This window comes from Staurois parvus, unplaced genomic scaffold (genome assembly GCF_062004578.1).
Source record: "Staurois parvus isolate SC_StPar_1 unplaced genomic scaffold, SC_StPar_1.0 ptg000306l, whole genome shotgun sequence".
Lineage (NCBI taxonomy): Eukaryota > Metazoa > Chordata > Amphibia > Anura > Ranidae > Staurois > Staurois parvus.
Window position 1 is genome coordinate 746,416 of NW_028318102.1, and position 18,905 is coordinate 765,320.

General features: G+C 39.9%; 1 protein-coding gene across 1 annotated transcript in view; it reads left to right on the forward strand.

Annotated features, from left to right (window-relative positions):
- The window catches only part of SH2D4B (SH2 domain containing 4B), a 418,243-nt gene that overhangs the window by 227,222 nt on the left and 172,116 nt on the right, over positions 1–18,905 (forward strand). The window contains exons 5-6 of the mRNA XM_089683343.1: positions 1,345–1,552; positions 3,535–3,662. Of these exons, the coding sequence (XP_089539469.1) occupies positions 1,345–1,552; positions 3,535–3,662 (336 nt within the window). The remainder of the gene's footprint in view (positions 1–1,344; positions 1,553–3,534; positions 3,663–18,905) is intronic.

The following is an 18,905-nucleotide window of genomic DNA, read 5'->3' on the forward strand; positions in this document are numbered from 1 at the left end:
TTATTCGACTGCTAAGTTCAAGAACTTCTACTGCCCACTCATACTCCAGCATTTGACAGTTGAATGACAGGGGTGGGGCTTAGCACCAGGGGTGGGATTAAAGTGGTTAAAAAGGCAAAACTTTTTTGCCTTAATGCATTATCTGCATTAGGGTAAAAAGCCTTTCAATAGTTGTACCCCCAGCCCCCCTTTTAAACACTTATCTGAGTACAATTTTAATCCAGGGCTGTGCCCATCTGCCGCAGCTCATCTCCCCTCTCTTTCTTCTCACAGGTGACTCAGCAGCAGAAGTCATTGGCTCCTGCTGCTGTCAGTCAAACCCTGTGAGGAGGAAGTGGGCGACAGTGTCAAGCTGCGATGTGCATGGATTGAGCTGATACAGGTGCTTCTATAGCAACCTTTACAGTGGATTTAGTCTCGACTTGTAGAAAAGTTGAGGCTTCACATACAACTTGAGCTTCAGCTCTAAGACACTCAACATGGACACCAGAATCCACTTGAGGACCAACAAAGGTACTTGTAGGCACCATGAGAGAACTTGTCTTAAAGACAAATTCCAGGTATGGATATTTTAACATGGGTACTTTTGTCCAGCTTGGATCAGTGTAACTATGTGTATACCATACTGCTACTACAGTAATGTCCACTCGCTCCCAGGTCCTGTGCTCAACACAGATACTATCCACTTTGTGGTTTTTCAATGATTGCCAAGCGTTCTTTAAATTGGATGAGGTGGAGAGGTGGGGCATGACATCATGCTCACTATCTCATCCAAACAATGAATGGTTTGCAGCCATTGAGAAAATGCAGCAATTCCCCGATTGGCACCTGTGCAGAGCAGCCAACCTCCACAATGCAGCAGGACAGCTCCTTTGGAGCTGGATGTCAGTGGAGATCACGGTTACAGCTGCCCCAATGTAACTATATAAAAACATCCATGCCTGTAATTCCACTTTAAACACTGTTGTAATGAATGACTATGCAGATGGTTAACAATTAACAGATGGGAGACTGATGTTCAAGCACCCAGCTGATGAGTGGCCAACAGGCAGCTGACAAGCAGGTTAGAATCCTAATTTAGACAATACTTATTCATAGAAAAGGAGAATAAAAATAAAAAGTCAGAAGCAGAGGAATCATTTCAACTTCAGATTTGTAGGTGGATTTAAGAAATATAAATTATTTGTTTACATTACTACTAAAACAAAGAAGATTTTATTATAATTCATGAGGAATTCTCATATTTGTCTTCATTAACCATGGTTGTTGTGTTATCATGTACAATGCACAGCATTGTAGGGGCAAGTTAGTATATTGACCTAACTTATACTATTCCTGTTCCAGTACGCAAATCAAAGGCAGCCGATGAAGAACGCAAGCATAAAGCCCGCAGAGCACGAGCTGAATATCATCGACAATCTCTTCGGGCCATCCAGAAAGGAAAGGTAGCTGGGCTTAGTAATCTTTTTCAGAATACTACTCTAAACAATGGTCAGGAGCCTACCCAAGAAAACTGCAGCACACCCCCAGTCAAACTTCAAATACCAGCCGAGTAAGTAATACATAATGATTTTAAGACTTTTGCTCTTGTTTAAGTACAGCACTTTTTAGCAACTTTATTAAGGTTTCTGTAACCTCAGTTAAACAACCAAACACATTTATGAAAGGTATATAGTGTTTTAAACCGTTTCTCCAAATATTGTTAAAGCTAAACTCCAGGCAAATATAAAATACACATAAAAATGTAATTGAATTAAATGTGTTTACTTCTGAGCCACTAATTTTTCAACAAAAAATATTATTATTTAAATGGTATTTAGTCACATCCTCATATATATATATATATGTGCAACTATAAAGCATCCAAGTGATAACAAAAAATACCGCGCCCCAAAACTTAATTACTACTAATCCATATCTAAATACATATATTACCTATATAATGATACACTTCTCTATATAAAATGCACAAAAAATTATATTCATATACCAATTTTATAATGTGATCCACTGTGCCTAAATTAATTAAGAACAATGAATTATATATAAATAATATATAAAGTGCCAGAAATTAATACATATATATATATAATTGTCCCAATGTGATTAAATTACTCCTCTTGTTTGTTTCACTTTTATTCTTCCAAAAAATACCATTCATATATGCTCACCTCCTTTTTAGCCTTATTAAAGGCTTTATACTTTAATTAAAGGTGATTTGCTGGATAATATAATCAAATCCTTCAGGGTGGGATGAGCCTCAGATGAACTCTGTGTACTCCTCAGTCGGGCTATGATTGTATGCTGGTGCCAGGATTTCTCCCTCCCTGCCCTGCAGGGTTTTTCTCCGTTCCTTTGCTCTTTACTCCAATTAAACCTCGTTTAAACATTAAAAGAGAAAAACATACATAGTGCCTTATCGTTTTCATAAAATGTGTGTTTATTTAGTGCCCCATATGCAGATGCACTCACAATGTGTACAATAAAACTCGCTTTGTTAAAATTTGCAGCCGTTATATTAAATCCGTGGGACAGCCTCCTCTGTGTGGCTCACTCACACAAATTATATTCGCCGCCTGATGCCGGGTACGTAGTGTCTTTGTAAATGAATTGGAAAGTTATAGCGTTTACAAATGGCGGTATATATACTGGGATTTTGAAAAATAAATTTACATTTTACTAGTGATGGCAGTGATCAGCGACTTATAGTGGGACTGTGGGAAGCATTCTGATACTGGGGGGGATCTAACGGTCACTGACATCCTCAGTGACACCAATACAGTGATTAGTTATAATTAAAAGCACTGACCCTGTATTAATGGAACTGGGCAGGAAGGGGTTGACATGTGGGGCGCTCAAAGGGTTAATTGTGTGCTGTTTTACTGTGTGCTGTGTCTGTACTTTCAACTGCAAGCATACTGCTTTGTATGGCTGTGCTATACACAGCCATACAAAGCAGTGTGTAGGAGTTGACAGGGGAGAGATCTGTGTTGTTTACATACAGTTCTCTCCATCCATCGGTAATGCTCGGTAATCACCGACTGGGACCCGGTGATTGACAGCTGAGGACAGGAATAGCAGTGCGGGTAGGGTGCGCTAGCCCCCTACCCCGAAATGCACAATCACGTATATATACGTGATTTCCGCACCCTTGCCCTGTAGCAGTATATCTGTTATAGGGGAGCGGGAAAGCTGTTTTATTCAGCAAGGAACAGGAGGAATACTCATGGGAAAGGTCTAGCTCTAAGCAGAAGTGGGTGTGTTGAACTTCAACAGAAAGACCACTACTTTCACGAAGAGAGCAAGGGTCTTTCTCTGTAGCATGTTGTCAAGGGACAGATTTTAGAGATCTTTCAAAACTGTAAAACCGTTTGTTTTTATGCACCTGTAATATATGTAGCTGATTTAAACAGAATTCAAATAAGCTTTAGTCAGTTATGGGCAAAAGTATTTTTGTGATATCAATGTTTTTGGTGTTGAACATATCATATATACAGTACAAAAAGCAGTAATATATCTGTGTTTTCCTTTAAGAAAAATATGGGAACGACCAGCTCGGCCAATATCGAGGGGAGTTATCATCCGTTGGTTTAAAGAAGAGCAGATTCCACTGCGTGCTGGCATGGAAAAGGACAGTGAGCGGATTGCAGCATGGTTCCATGGTAAAGTGTTGAAACATAATTTTCTGATTGTAGATTTATATATATTTTTAAATGAACCTCTCTTTATTAATGTTTTATTTTATCACATATAAACATAAGGGCATTAATAAACAATGCCACATAAAAACACACACCTTTACATACAAACCAATATTCCTTTCATACTTAGACAACTCTTTCCTGTCTAATTCTCCCCCCCCCCCCCGAAAAAAAAAAGACCTGCAGTCACATGACTCTATACTACTTTACACACTTAATCCACTATTCTTTTTACCATACCTGTTATATCCTGTACTCCCTATCCACCCTTTCAGTGTTCTTCTAAACCAATTCCTTTTCTATCCCACTTATATCATTATAGTTCTGCATATCTCTCTGATTCTTTAAATGCCAAGTAATTCTTCCATATTTTTGTACAATAATGAAGCGTGTATCATGTATATGGAACAAATCCTACAAGTCACAGACTTAACCTTCTGAATCTAATACTTCATTTTTTTTATTTTTGTTTATCCCAGTACTTTGCAATGAGCTCTTTAGCTGCATTTAGCAAGTAAGGAACAACTGAATTCTTGTATCATGCCAACAGCCTTTCTGTACTATAAAACAGTTATCTTCTTGAGTCCAGGTATACAGTATCTGAGCCTGTGATGTACTGAACAATCCGGGCAATATCAACCCAGAACTGTTGTATCCTTGGATAAAACCACCATATATATGTGCAGACGTTCCTCAGGAGCCACATGTCCTCAAACATAAAGGCAATCTCTCTGACTGTATCTTTTGTGCCTTAACCAGTGTTACATACCATCTCAGTAGTAGCTTAAAGAACATCTCTGCTGTTTTCGTATCTCTAGAAGAGAAACATGCTAACTTCAATATTTTTCCTTTTTGATATTCATTGAGAAGCATGTCTAACTCCCTTTCCCATTTACCCACACATGGTGGTACTTTAGGCTACCATATGACCTAGGTTTTGTAACCTTAATTTTATAGACTTGTGAGATATTACTAACTTTGATGTTATGAGAGTCAAACAGCTCAAGTGGTAAGAGTTGTCCCCCAGAATGTAATTGCTGTCATAATGGCTTTACAAAATTATGTATTTGGCTATACCTCCACTCATCTAGCTGTACTGTTTCCAATTCTGACGCAACTCCTCTAAGGTGCAAATGTTTTTCCCTTTTATAACATCTCTTAACTCTACAATATCCATTTTCGTCCAGTGCAAAAAATAAAAACTATCTTCCTTACCCACAACAAAATATCTACCATCCAATAATGGTGTCAATGGTGGATTTTATAACCCTAGGTATCGCCACTGTATTACATACCATACCTCAAGTGCATTCAACGTTATCGGATTTATATTTCCAGATAATTCTCTATATGTTTTGGTATGCAAATAACCTTATCTAATTATGCCACATTGTGTGATATCTCAATCTTTACTCAACACCCATTAAACTTCCTATGTGCCCAATCTGCCATGCATGCAACAATTACTGTCTGATAATATCTTTTCATATCTGGTACTGCAAGTCCTCCTTCCCACCTTGTTTTCACTATTATCTCCTACAAAATCCTGGAGCTTCTAGTGTGTCAAATAAATCTCTTAATCAAAGCCCTTAATATTCTGAAGAACACCTAGGGTAGCTGGATCATCTGGAACTTAATATAATATTTTAGGTAATATTCCCATCTTTCCTATTTTTATTCTCCCTATCCGTGAAGGCGGTCTGCTCCTCAGTACATTTATTTATTTTCTAATTAAGTCCAGTAACAGAATATAATTAGCATGGTATAACTTATTCATTGAAGATGTTAATTTTACCCCCAGATACTTTGCCATATAAACAGAAATTCAGACTGTAATTCCTGCTGCTTCTTTTGGTGGCATGGATATATTTAGAATCTTTGACTTGGATAAATTAATTTTGAAGTTTAATAGTTCCTCATACTTTCTTAGTTCTTTTAGTATATTTTTTAGGGTTATTCTGGGCTCAGAAACACAGAGCAGAACTTCGGTGTATGCCTTGATCTTGTGCTCCACACCCCCCTGCTCAAATCCTTTCGCGTTCAGCTGAATTGATGCAAGTAAGGCTTCCAATGAAAGGACAAGCAATAGTGGAGATAACTGACACCCCTGCCTTGTTCCATTAAATAATTCAAACGTAGGGGGCAAACTTCCATCAATGTTTTCTATTGCTGTAGGGTGATGGTATAGAGCCCTGATCAACTGCATCATTTTAGGACCTATTCCCAATTCTCTCAGAGTTGTGAACAAAAAACTCCAGTGTACCCTGTCATATGCTTTTTCAGCATCTATTGACAGAAGCAGAGCTAGGGACTTGCCCCAGATGACCCCATAACCCCATGGGAGAGTAGAATTGTTATAAGGCAGTTGTCTTTTCCATCTCTTTCCAGAATCATAGCAGCCTGGTCCGCATGCACCCACTGCGGCATCAGGGGTTTTTATCTCTCTGTTAACATTTTTGTGTAGATCATGTCAGTATTTAAAAATGAGATGGGTCTATAACTCCCACAAGATGTGGGATCTTTACCTTATTTTGATATAACGGAAATGTATGCTAGTAAATATTCTATACACATATTTGACCCCTCAATTACTGAGTTTAAGTATCTACACTGTACTGGAAGAAAATGTCTCTAGAATTTTTAATATCATATAATAGTATATCCGTCTGGGCCCAGGTTTTTCCCTGCTTTTTTTTTTTTTTTTTTAATCTTCCATGTCACTTCCTCTAGAGATATTGGCCTTTCTAGCTGGTCTACATCTGCGTCAGGGAGCTTCATACATTTTCCAGCTTGCAAATACTGCTACATAGCAAGAAGTTCCTTGCTTACCTGATATACTATAAAAGTTCTTAAATACTTCCACCATTTCCTTTGTAGAATATACCATATCCCCTTGCCTACTTTTGATCTTTTCAATATACAGTATGTTGTTGCTTTTTTTCCTGTAGCATTTGTGCTAAGAACTTCCCTGACTTATTGCCCCACTGGTATCTTTCTTTTGCTATAATAATTAAAGCCCCTCTTGCATCTTGCTCCCTAAATTTCTTCATTTCCTCTTTTTCAAATCAGCTGCTCCTGTAATAGGGCATCTATTTTTTTTATGTCTTTGCTTTATTTCCTAGATTTCTTTTACCGAGGCATTGATTTTACTCAGCCTCTTTTTTTTCTGAACTCCTGCAGCTATCAAGATGCCTCTAACATAGTTCTTGCCTTCCAGATTGGTGTGCTTTCCCTCCATGCATCTACCAAATGATAATGAGGAAATACAATTTTAACTGAAAATAGATGTTGATATGTACAGAAGATGATGCATCAATCTGTGGATCAAAATAGTAGTTAAGACCTCCTGCCACAATTAGTCTTCCTTAAAATCCACAAGCTTTTTCAATACTTTTGTTAGGTAAACAATTGGGTTTTTGTTTGAGCTATACATATTAGCCAGCGTACATTTAACATTGACCTGGAAATCCTTCAAAAACAAATGCTACCCACTTGGGTCCGCCAACTGCTCTTTCACCTAAAATGGGTTGTTTCTATCTACCCCAATAGCCACATCTCTATTTTATCTTGATGGTGAATTCTCATAATACTACATTGGGAAATATTTTGAATCTAATCTAATCCTAGAGTCATGGGCTATGTGGGTCTCTTGTAAAAGCAGCAAATTTTCTGTATAATAATGTAATTCTCTCATGATATATATGTTATACCTTTTCACTGCAGAATTTATACCCATCACATTATATATTACATTCAATAGTGCCATATCAAGTATCTATCTGGTAAAGGAGCAGATGGTTTTAAGTATAGCCTCCTCTCCATCTGGACCGGGAAAAAAACCCCACCAAACTGTACTAAAAATCATTCCCTTATGCCCTTGCCCTCCCTCCCCTATTTACACCCGGAGAAAATACAAAAAAAGAGGAGCACGCCTAAAACTGGTCTATACAATTGCACTATAGGCTGACTAGGATAAATAAATGGAATAATACAGTGAAACCAGATGAGATAACAATTGAAAAAGATGACCATAAAGAAAGAAGCTGTATAAAATTTTCATACAAAGATTGCTGCTTCAACATGAACTACTAATCAAGTGTCTCAGTAACAGAATGCAATGATAATGGAATAAAAATGACTGCCACCAAAGTCCTTTACGTAGCAGAATAAAGTACATCCACTGTGGCTGCCTTTCTCTGGGCATAAAGCTTGTTCCAGGATAGAGCATGTAAAAGAGAAAAGGAAAGGTGCCGCTAAGTGTAGACTTAAAATGACAAGTTTATTGCACACAAATTCAACCAACTTACAGGAACATAGAATGTAATGGACACATTCCATGTTCCTGTAAGTTTCTTGAATTTTTGTGCAATAAACTTGTCATTTTAAGTCTGCACTTAGAGGCACCTTTCCTTTTCTTCTTTACATCCCCTATTTATGCCCACCTCCCCTTGTAAATTGCCTTTCTGGCTCCAGAAGTGCCTAATATAGCATCTCTCTTCCTGCGTACTTGGGGGTTCTTGCTGCACAGACCCACTTGAGCATGCCCCTTGGGGGAAACCTTACAGAGATTGCTGAACTCTTCCTCTTTCCCCCCCTCCCTGCTGCACTTTCCATGTCTCCTTTATATGCTGTTTTAAAGTTGAATCTCTATGCTTCTAGTCAAGCCCAGCCCCCGCCTTCTCCTGATTGTGGGAGCTTAGGTTATGGTTTTGGTGCACTCAATGGGTCAGAAACCCCACAGTTATACATTGCATGCCAAAGCTTTAGACCTATGAAAGCTTAAAGGACCGGGCCTCACCACAGGGAACGTACTCACTCCACACTAAGACATTTCTGAGCTCTCCAGCCCTGTCTTCCTGCACTACTACCAGTGAAAAGGCAGTATCAACACTATTTAAACCACCTCAAAGTTTCTCATTGAAGGCTCCGTTCAAGTTAGAGATCTTTCCCTCCACCTTCCCCCTGGTGTTCAAACCAAGCTAGAGTCTATCACAATATTATTCTATCTCCCCTCTTTATTCTTTTTACTGACCCACTGCCATTCATTATCTGAAAATTTAAATTTACTGGCAGGCACTATAGTCCTCCCAGCCAGTTTAGTCTCAGTTCCAGTTTACCATAGAAGTCCTCAAGCTCTTCAGGAAACCATAAGATAGCAGTTTGCTCATCCTTTTTTCCCAGTGAGACAAGATGGGAAACCCCATCGGTACTACACATTAGCCTTATGCATCAATTCCAGCAGAGGCTTAGTTGCCCTGAGTCGTGCAAGAGTTTCTGTGGCCAGATATGAATACACCTGAAGTGCCTTTCCTTTGTACTCTAATGTAAGAGCCTTCCTCTATAGTTTTTCTATGATCATTGCCTTATCTTCATAGTAATATAAACAGATTAATACATCTCTTGGGATTTCTATTGCTGAATTACAGGGTCTTGTTTCTCTATGAACTCTATCAGTGGCTTTGTCCTTTGTCTCTCTAATAGGGGGTTAAACATCACCTGTATGGCAGCCTGCAGTTCCTCCTCCCGAAGCCACTCTGGGAGCCCACAAATCTGCAAATTAATATGGTGACTACGATTTTCTTAATCTTCAACTCCATATACCACAGTTCTAAAAGCTTTCTTTAGGGATATCACCTGTTCTTGCAGTCCTGCAGTTGCTTTGGCGTGTTTATCTAATAATCCTTCAGTTTCTTCCACCCAAGTCTGCATGTATTGCTGCCATATTCCATTTTAAAGAGAGCTCAAATTTACGCAACATACTAGCCATATCTTCCTTTGTCTATATTGTGCTAGTCTGGAGTGCTTCTGTTTCCTGACTCCATCTCAACAGGTCTCCTTGTAGTGCCATAGTGGCAGTCATAGTCCCCCTAGCCGGCTCCCTCCTGCATTCTGGCATTGCCCATACATCTTGCTCCTGAAGGCTACTTTGTTCCACGGATCCCATACCTAAAGATTGTCACTCTGGAGTCAATTGCATAGAGGAATCCTTGCCCACCTCCACTGTGGACATTTCAGAGGTCAGGTAGTTTTTATTTGTGCTGGTGCTTTGCTCCTTTCCCACTATCTCCAGCTTTAGGAGCTTTGCTTTTCATTCCTCTGAGAGGTCTGGTTTATATGGGTAAACAGGATCTCCTCTAAGTGCCAGGTGGAGATACTAACAATTGTAAGGTTGTCTGCTTGCACCCTGGCTTTTCAGCCCTTTTTCAGCTTTTTAGCGGGTAAAATAAGTAGTATGTGAAATAAGACCTTTCAGCAAAACAATGATCTCAAACATAAAGCCAAGGAAACTCTCAACTGGTTTCAAAGAAAGAAAATAAAGCTGCTAGAATGGCCCAGCCAATCACCTGACTTGAATCCAATATAAAATCTATGGAATAAACTAAAGATCAGAGTTCATAGAAGTGACCCACAGAACCTTCAAGATTTGAAGATTATGTGGAAAAATGGGCCAAATCCACACTTGAGCAATGCATGCGACTAGTTTCTCCATACAGGAGGCACCTTGAAGCTGTAAGAAGTACTAATTAAATTTCAGTTAGTGTGTTCAATCCTTTTTCCCCATGTCATTCAATTTTATTACACATAACTTAAGTTCTGAACTTATTTGTTTTGATCTTTGTATGTATGGATTGCATAGGTTGTTACTGACATGTGGTGAATCACCTTTAGAAATAGATTTACCTAGAAAAATTGTGACGTGTTCAATTCTTATTTTATCCGCTGTATATGTCTTAGCAGCCTATACAGTCAGGTGCTTTTACTGAGCTGGGTCCCAGTTCACTGTTGGAGAAACTTATCTGCCTTAACATTGTCTGTGTCTCTACCATGGTCGGCACTGCATTTAAGCAGCTCTGCAGCGCTAGCTGCTGATTCCTAGGCTTCTCGGTCTTTCTTGCTAGTGTCTTTAACACAGTTGGCTGTGCTGCCCAGCAGCTCTACTATATTGGATTGCCCCTCAGATTTATAGCCAGTGCAGGCACCTGGGATCTTCCTTGTCCAAGCCACACCACCAAAGACAGGGCCCAAGCTCCAATCTGCTGCTCTGCTTCCTGTACCACTTGGTTCTTCCGACGGGTTTTAGAGCTTAGATTCTGCTTTCAGCGCCACGCACCTGCTCCTCTCCAATACCCACATCTGTAAATGTATATTTAAAAATACCCACTGTACAATCAGAATCTGTGGACAGTCCACGAGGACCTAGATCCTAGATGGAATTGGATTGAATAATGCCAGTCTTCACACAGAGGATATCTAGTGGCAGGAAAATTTACTGTAGAGGAAATTACTAACATTTATAGGTAAAGTTGATTCAGGGAATATCAGATTGCCTCTCGGGGGGATCAGGAAGGAATTTTTTTCCCTGCAGGAGCAAATTGGATCATGCTTTGCTGGGTTTTTTGCCTTCCTCTGGATCAACTGTGGGTATAGGATTATAACTTTTTTTTTTATCTTTTAATGGTTGAGCTGGGTGGAATTTTGTCTTTTTTTAGCCAGACTAACTATGTAACTCATGATACAAATATCTAGACTGAAGGTTAATATATTGCAGCTAAAGTTGTTTTTTCTTTTCATGGGCTATTCATTTTTATTTGGTTATTTTTGGCTGGTGTTTTACTTTAAATCTTGTTACTCCTTTCGAATTTGCAATATTTCTGCATAAAAGTGATCTAAAAATGTGATCTTTTTTCCTAGACCTAAAACTAAATGAGAAACATGATTAAAATAATTTGTCAAAAACATTATACTTGCTCAATAATTTAATAAGGAAAATGATTCAGAGTTAAAGGGTATGTAAACCGTAATGATTAACTTATTGTATTTGGCCCCTTTTGATTTGCAAAATTATCCAACATAACATATTATGTTTGATGTGTGCAAAATATACCTGTTGATCTCACCAGGAATCCAGTGAGAGTATAACTTCCTGAACACATGGCCTGTGCTACAATCTCTTCAGTTACATTGATACAGTTATCTCTCAGGATTACAGATCCCCCCCTTCCTATATTATGGAGAATTGAGAAGGAGGGGAATGTTTCTTTAGCCCTGTCAATTTTATGTTGTCTTGATACAGTCTGGTGAGCAGGGGCGGACTGACCATTCAGGTACTCGGGCACTGCCCGAGGGCCCGGGGTCAGTAGGGAGCCCCATGAGATGCCCCTGGTACCTTTCATAGGCTTTTTTAGGTGTGGTTTGAGTGTGGGCGAGGACACAGGGGCCCCATGATCCCCTATTGCCTGGGGGCCCCATGAGTTGCCAGTCTGCCCCTGCTGGTGAGTGTGCGTTTTTACCCTAAGAAAGGGCATGTATTGCTGTCAGAATCACATGAAAGTTTTCACAAGTGAAAATAAGGAAGTATTGCTTGAAAAAAAAATATTGATGCGTAGCAAAACTATGTGAACCTCTGTGATTCTCAGCGAACTGAACTGGAAATTGGAGACAGGAATTTGTCAACTGAACAATAATCTGCTTGGGGGGATCCGTGTTATTTTAAGAACATAATTCTGGATCTTCACTAAGCCTGATTTTAACAACATAGGTTTGTAGAAATGAGGCATGGTTAAAACAAAGAAGATTTCTGAGGGTCTCTAAAAACAGTTTTTGAATCTTATTATGCTGGAAAAGGTTGCAAAGCCCCATCAGGCAGATTGTGCACAAACAGGTAATTTAACAACATTGTAACCCCCCCAGTCGACCAGCAAAAAGCACACCAATGTCAAGGCTCATTATAGTCTAGGGGATCTCAAAGAACTTCGGGCTTAACAATTAAATGACTCTTTAATTTAGGGAATTCCAGTGTTTATAAGTCTACCTTTGGAATAACACTAAATATCAATGGTGTGAATGGCAGGGTTGGAAGGAGTAACCATTTTTATACAAAAAAGAACATTGCTGCCCATCTACTGTTTGCCATTTGGATAAGTCAGATAGCCACTGGACAAATATTCTGTGGATGGATGATAGACAACAAAAAATAACCTTTTAGCTTGAGTGAAGAGCATTGAGACAGGCCTACAGCTATGAGGGAAGTGAAATACGCACAGGACTTACATGCTTGTGTGGAAGGGGAACCAGACAATGTGGGGGTAATTGGCTTTAAAATAAAGAAAAAAAAAATACATATAAAGTAATGGCATTTACTGCATTGATCAGAAGAAGCAGACTGACGGAAAGAAGCTTGGGTGGGTAGGCTGCAGGAAGGAGTAAGGAAGCTCTAGTTGGAGATCTCAAGTCATTGAGCTAGCGTCCCGCCCTATTTATCAACCATGATTGATCTGGATTTAGGTAGCAGCAGTCGTTAGCAGTGTGGGGTCATTGAAGGTTGTATAAATCTGATGCTTTTGAAAAACCATTGGGGACCCATCTTTGCTGTGATTCTAAACCAGTACATGCCTGTTGTAAGCTGAAATAGTCCCTGAACTGGTGTTTTGCAGCTGGGGGCATAATGTAGCTAACTGGTACTACAGATACATGAATTTGGTATGGTTATTTGGTGCTTCCAAGGATCTGCAACCTTATTTGATTTTTTTGTGTTATGTTTTGTTGTTTAAATTGTTTTGTAGTATTTAAAATAAAGGCTGCTATTGTTTTTTGTTTTTTTTTTAACTCCACTCTAGAGTAGTGTGTCTTCATTTGGGGGGAGGGGGCTATGAGAAATTGGAGTTGGTAAGATGGTTGGATTAGAGCGATCTACCCTGGTCATGTTTAGTTAAAGGCACTTATTGTATTCTGGCATGTGGATCTTATACCATCTGTGAAGCTCAGTTGCCTACTTTGCTGCCTCTGGACCAGAACCACTTGCTATTATTGGTGGAAGCGTGAATTTTGAATTGTAAAAGCAAATTTCACAGGAAAATTTAAGTGTCTCCTTCCATGAACTGAAGCTTAAGAGGAAGTGCATTATGTAGCAAGACAACTCTAAACACACACAGCAGTCAGTCAAAGGATGGTAAAAGTAGAAAGGTAATGTTCTGGAATGGTCAACATCCTGACCTAATCCTATAAATTTTATGTCTGTAACTAAAGTTCATTTGAAGGAACCCACCAGCCTGCCTAAGATAAACTGTTCTGTAAGAAGGAATGGGCTAAAGTGCAGGACTGTTAGTGGAAATGATTACTTGTAGCTATTGCAATTTTAACAAACTTTGTTGCATATTTTGTTATTTTGAAGAAATAGCTGTTTGTCTATGTGCAAAGTGAAAAAAGTGACTTCATTAGTCTCAGTTCACACTACTGCTACCTGTAAGTTGCATGATTTGCAGTACGAATTTGCCAGGCAACTTGAGTACTACTCTGAAGCAACTCTGAAGCAACTTTCAAGGAATGCCTGGGTAGTCTTCCTGTAATGTTGGATCCAAATCACATCAATATAGATGAGGAGCTGACTTGGAAGCAAGTTCTATTAAAGTCTATGGGCACAAGTCGGATAGAAGTTGCCTTGATGTAGTACAGGAACCTTTTCTAAAGTCGGAGTGACTTCAGCAGTGCTAATTAAGATGGCTCTCATTGACTAACATGGGATTTCACATGTCATGGGACTTGGGGTCTCACAAGTTGAATCCCAAGTCACAGCAGAGTGAAACGAGCCTTAGTGATCAGCTGTTGCGCTTGCAGGGTATTAATGAGGAAAGTGACAGGGTCTGAATCTCTTTAGACGTAATTAAATCTTTGAGAATATCTCAATAAGACTGAAATGTTTGTTGCAGAGGATGTCAGAATTGCCAAAATCTAATTTGCATCTTACTGCAGACTTCTGGGAAAATCAGCCAATCACACAAACAGGAAATTATCTTTCTAGGGGGCGTTCTGTACACCATCTGTTTACAGAACGCCTCCAGGTTGCCATATTCCATTATATTTTACAGAAAATTATGGTACAGCAGATTGAAAAAGAAAGGTACGTTTTAATAACGTTATAATAAAATATGAATTGTATCACTATTGTATATGCTATATTATTTTTATTAGCATTATTATTTTCCCACAAAAGTGGAGTTACCCTTTAAGACTAATCCTGGCTGAATTTTAAGCTTGCCTTTGGTTTTCTCATGTCTAATAACCATGTATGACTGAAGCAGTGTGTGTCATTCTAGCCCGAACTACAAGTAAATACTTTGTCTCCTGCTGCTATTACATGTCACTATACATGAAGTCAAGGACAGGTCACTTTCCCAGTACAGAATGTTGAGGACATAGTGAGGTGTTAGAAACAAGTCCTTCTGAGGCCAATTACAGCATCTCCTGGATGACACTAAAAACCTTTGTGCTGTGCCTGGAAAGCCTCAATTATCACCTCATACCATGCTTATATACTGTATGTCTTCACATTTAGAAATAATAATGCGTAAACAGGTTTTCTAACGCATTCAGAGAAAAAAGACAAGGGAAATATACAACATGTAATGAATATTACTGTATACTATAGGCTTGCTCACTGTTGAACTGGACAAACTCGTGAAATGTTCTGGAGGGTGTTTATCCTGATTTCAGCATGTGTATTTGAATACATGTGACAAATTCAAAGCTTATTTTGTGCTTCAGTTACCATTGATTTATGCAAATAACTGTATAGTTAAGATTTCCTAAAGGGCACATCATTTAGATGAGAGGATAACATAAAATCTGCTTTACCAGTGAATCTGCAGAGCAGACCTTAAATGTGTGCTTTGATGTGTCTGACATATCAGTCCATTGTGGAGCTGAGTGGAACATACCCTCTGACATCACTACCTTAAGGAAATACAGTATATTACTTTTTAGAATCACATCTAATTAAGAATTATACTACTTTTTTATTGGTTTATTGATGTCAAGGAGGTGGGGATTCTAATAGCTCATTGATGTCAAGGGGGTGGGGATTCAAATTGTTAATTGATGTCAAGGGGGTGGGGATTCTAATCTATTAAGTTCCATGGTCCTAAAAACAGGTTTCCATTTTATCCACTTTAGATAATGGGAAGCAACACAGGGGACAGGGAGCTATTTAAAGGGGGTCCCTTGCACAATCTGTAAGCTGAGAAAGAAAAAAGTGGTCTTTGGGTCCACCTTACTAGAACACCTAAGAAAAATAGGTTCAACAGAAATGTCTGCTCATTTTCTCTTTTGTGAAATTGATTTACTCATTCTTGATATTATTTTGAAGTACATGTCGGTTATTAAATCAGGCCTGGATTTTTTCAAAAGGTCACAAAGGTCCAGGCCCACAGTATCAAAATTTCACATTCGTAGGACTGCTTTCAGAAACTGAAGTGTTAATAATTTATTTTTTATCAATGAACAATATGGAATGTAAATGAACAGAAGAGGAATCCAACTCAAATCTATATTTGGTGTGATCACCCTTTGCCTTCAAAACAGCATCAATTCTTCTAGGTACACTTGCACACAGTTTTTGAAGGAACTCAACAGGTAGGTTGTTCCAAACATGGAGAACTAACCACAGATCTTCAGATCTGTGGATGTAGGCTGCCTCAAATCCATTTGTCTCTTCATGTAATCCCAGACAAACTCAATGATGTTAAGAGCAGACCCTTTGGGATTGGTCTAGATCAGGGGAATTGAATTAAAATTCATGGAGGTCCCATCAGTAAAATTTTCTTCAAACAGAGGTCCAAATTGAATGTTTGTGCGATGTCTCAGATCCTTACCATCACAACCTCCTCATTTTATATCACAATCCCATTTTTACATCAGTGTCCTTAGTCCCCCCTTCACATTAGTGTCCACTGCCCCCTCCTCCCCCCCAGCACTACTGCCCTCCTTCACATCACCTTTCCACAGCACTTCCCCCCCTTTTACATCACATCTCTCCCCTATGGCACTGCTCCCTTCAGGTCTCCCAACACAGCACTACTCTACTTCACTTTTTCGTCCCACAGCACTGTCCCCTTCACATCCCAAAGAGCACTGCTCCCCTTTACTACCCCCCCACAGCACCCCCCCTTTTACATCTCTGCCACCATAACACTTGCCCCCCTTTTCATCAACCCCCAGCACTGCCACCCTTCACATCACATCTCCCCTCCCCATCAGCACTGCCTCCCTTCACATCACATATCCCCTCCCCACCAACACTGTCTCCCTTCACATCACATCTTCCCACCCCACCAGGACTTCCCCCCTTCACATCACATATCCCCTCCCCACCAGCACTGCTCCCCCTTCAAATCACATCTCCCCTCACCATCAGCACTGCCTCCCTTCACATCACATATCCCCTCCCCACCAGCACTGTCTCCCTTCACATCATATATCCCCTCCCCACCAGCACTGCTCCCCCTTCAAATCACATCTACCCTCCCCATCAGCACTGTCTCCCTTCACATCACATATCCCCTCCCCACCAGCACTGACTCCCTTCACATCACATCTTCCTACCCCACCAGCACTTACCCCCCCTTCACATCACCCTCCACAGTACCGTTTCCCTTTACATCTCCCCCCATTGCACTTGCCACCCTCCACATCAACCTTCCCCTACAGCACTGCTCCGCTTTCACTCCTCCACCTCCCCCTATAGTGTGCTCTGCCCCTTCACATCTGCCCTCCTTCAAATCACCCCCTACGCACACAGCACTGCCCCCTTCACATGACCCCCCCACCTTCACAGCCATGTCATCTTGCCAATTCTCTCCTACCTTACACAGAGAGCAGGAGGCACAGCCACACTGAATGGAGAGCAGTAGTGGAAGCTTTTCGTATTAACTAGCTGGTGATTGGTCGCTAGGAACGCCGGGTGGTCCTAGCAACCAATCACCTGCTAGTTAATCTGGAAAGTTAACTCATGCAGCTCCCGCTCTCACCCTCTATTCAGTGTAGCTGTGCCTCTTGCTCTCCAATCTGTATAAGGTAGGAATTAATTCACGCAGCTTGCTCCCACCCTCCATCCCCTGTACATTACTATCCTGCCTCCCACTCTGTCTTCTCAATGGCAGCTGCAATGGGCGGGTCCTAAAGGGACAGTGGCTAGGTCCGGATATGGACCACGGTCTGCCATTTACAGATGCTTGGTATGGATTATAAGGGGGACTCCACACAAAAAATGTCTTAAACATCCATAGCAGACTGTTAATGCAAGCATGCAGTTGTAACATAGAGAAAAAACAAAAAAATAACAAAAATATCCTTCACTGTAAATTCATTGCCAATGACAATGCTCACCACCTGATGACTTTCCCAAAAAAACTCCCAATGATCCATTGCACACGACTAATCCCCAACAGGCACTAGAGAATGATAACTCCCTGAGCTGTCATCAGCTATATAAGGGAAGGGGTAGGCATAGTGGTGAAATCATTGACCAATGATCATACTTGCATGGTGATATCACTGCTATCCCTGCCCATTTACTTAAAAGAAGTGGTGATTCTCCGTAACTTCAGTGGTTCCTAGGGATGCTGTGGATGCCAGCACCTGCAGCTTCCTTAGAAACCATTCATTAGTATGCATTTTTGGTGGGGAGAGGAGGGGAGTTGGTAAACTGAGACTGGCAATGATAATTTTAATTAAGTATTAACACAGCTGAGGCACTTTGATCCTTCTCACTTCTCTATGGCGAAGGGTTGGATAGACAATTTTTACCAATAAGCTGGAACTCTCCCTTTGTACTAATGATCACCTACTCACAACTGCTTAAGGTTCTTGAGCATCTCTCAAGATATCAGAAAGGACTTGATCTGAAATTGGGAACATTGCATATTATTGGGCCACATGCAACTCTTGGCAAATTGTGAGTTCCTTTATCCGCAATGAATTTAAAAAATATATATTTGCTATAGTTTTAGAAATAGTTCAACTGTGTGACAGTAAGAAAAAGTTTAGATAATTTTTTTGGAGTTTGTATAAATTGCAGTTTTATGGCATGTTCACTGGGGCCAAAAGTCAAGTAGATATAGATCACTGAAAATATTTTGTTATGTTTTATGTTAAATACAATCTCACAAAGCAAGGATTATAGTTCCGCTGGAACGAGTAAACTAATTCCCAATGGGGTTTGCATTCTAGCCCACAATTATTTAATGGCTGTTTTAACAGCGAACCACTATTGTGTGCTTTATGGGCAGTTTCAATCACTATGTTTATCTTTTTACATTACGTTGGCAGCAGCAGGAAAACTGTCTAAGATGTCAACTGCCCTTAAATTATAGTTCATAATGACATTCTCTGCAAATGTTCTTTTGTACGTTTGTTTTATACAAGAACTTT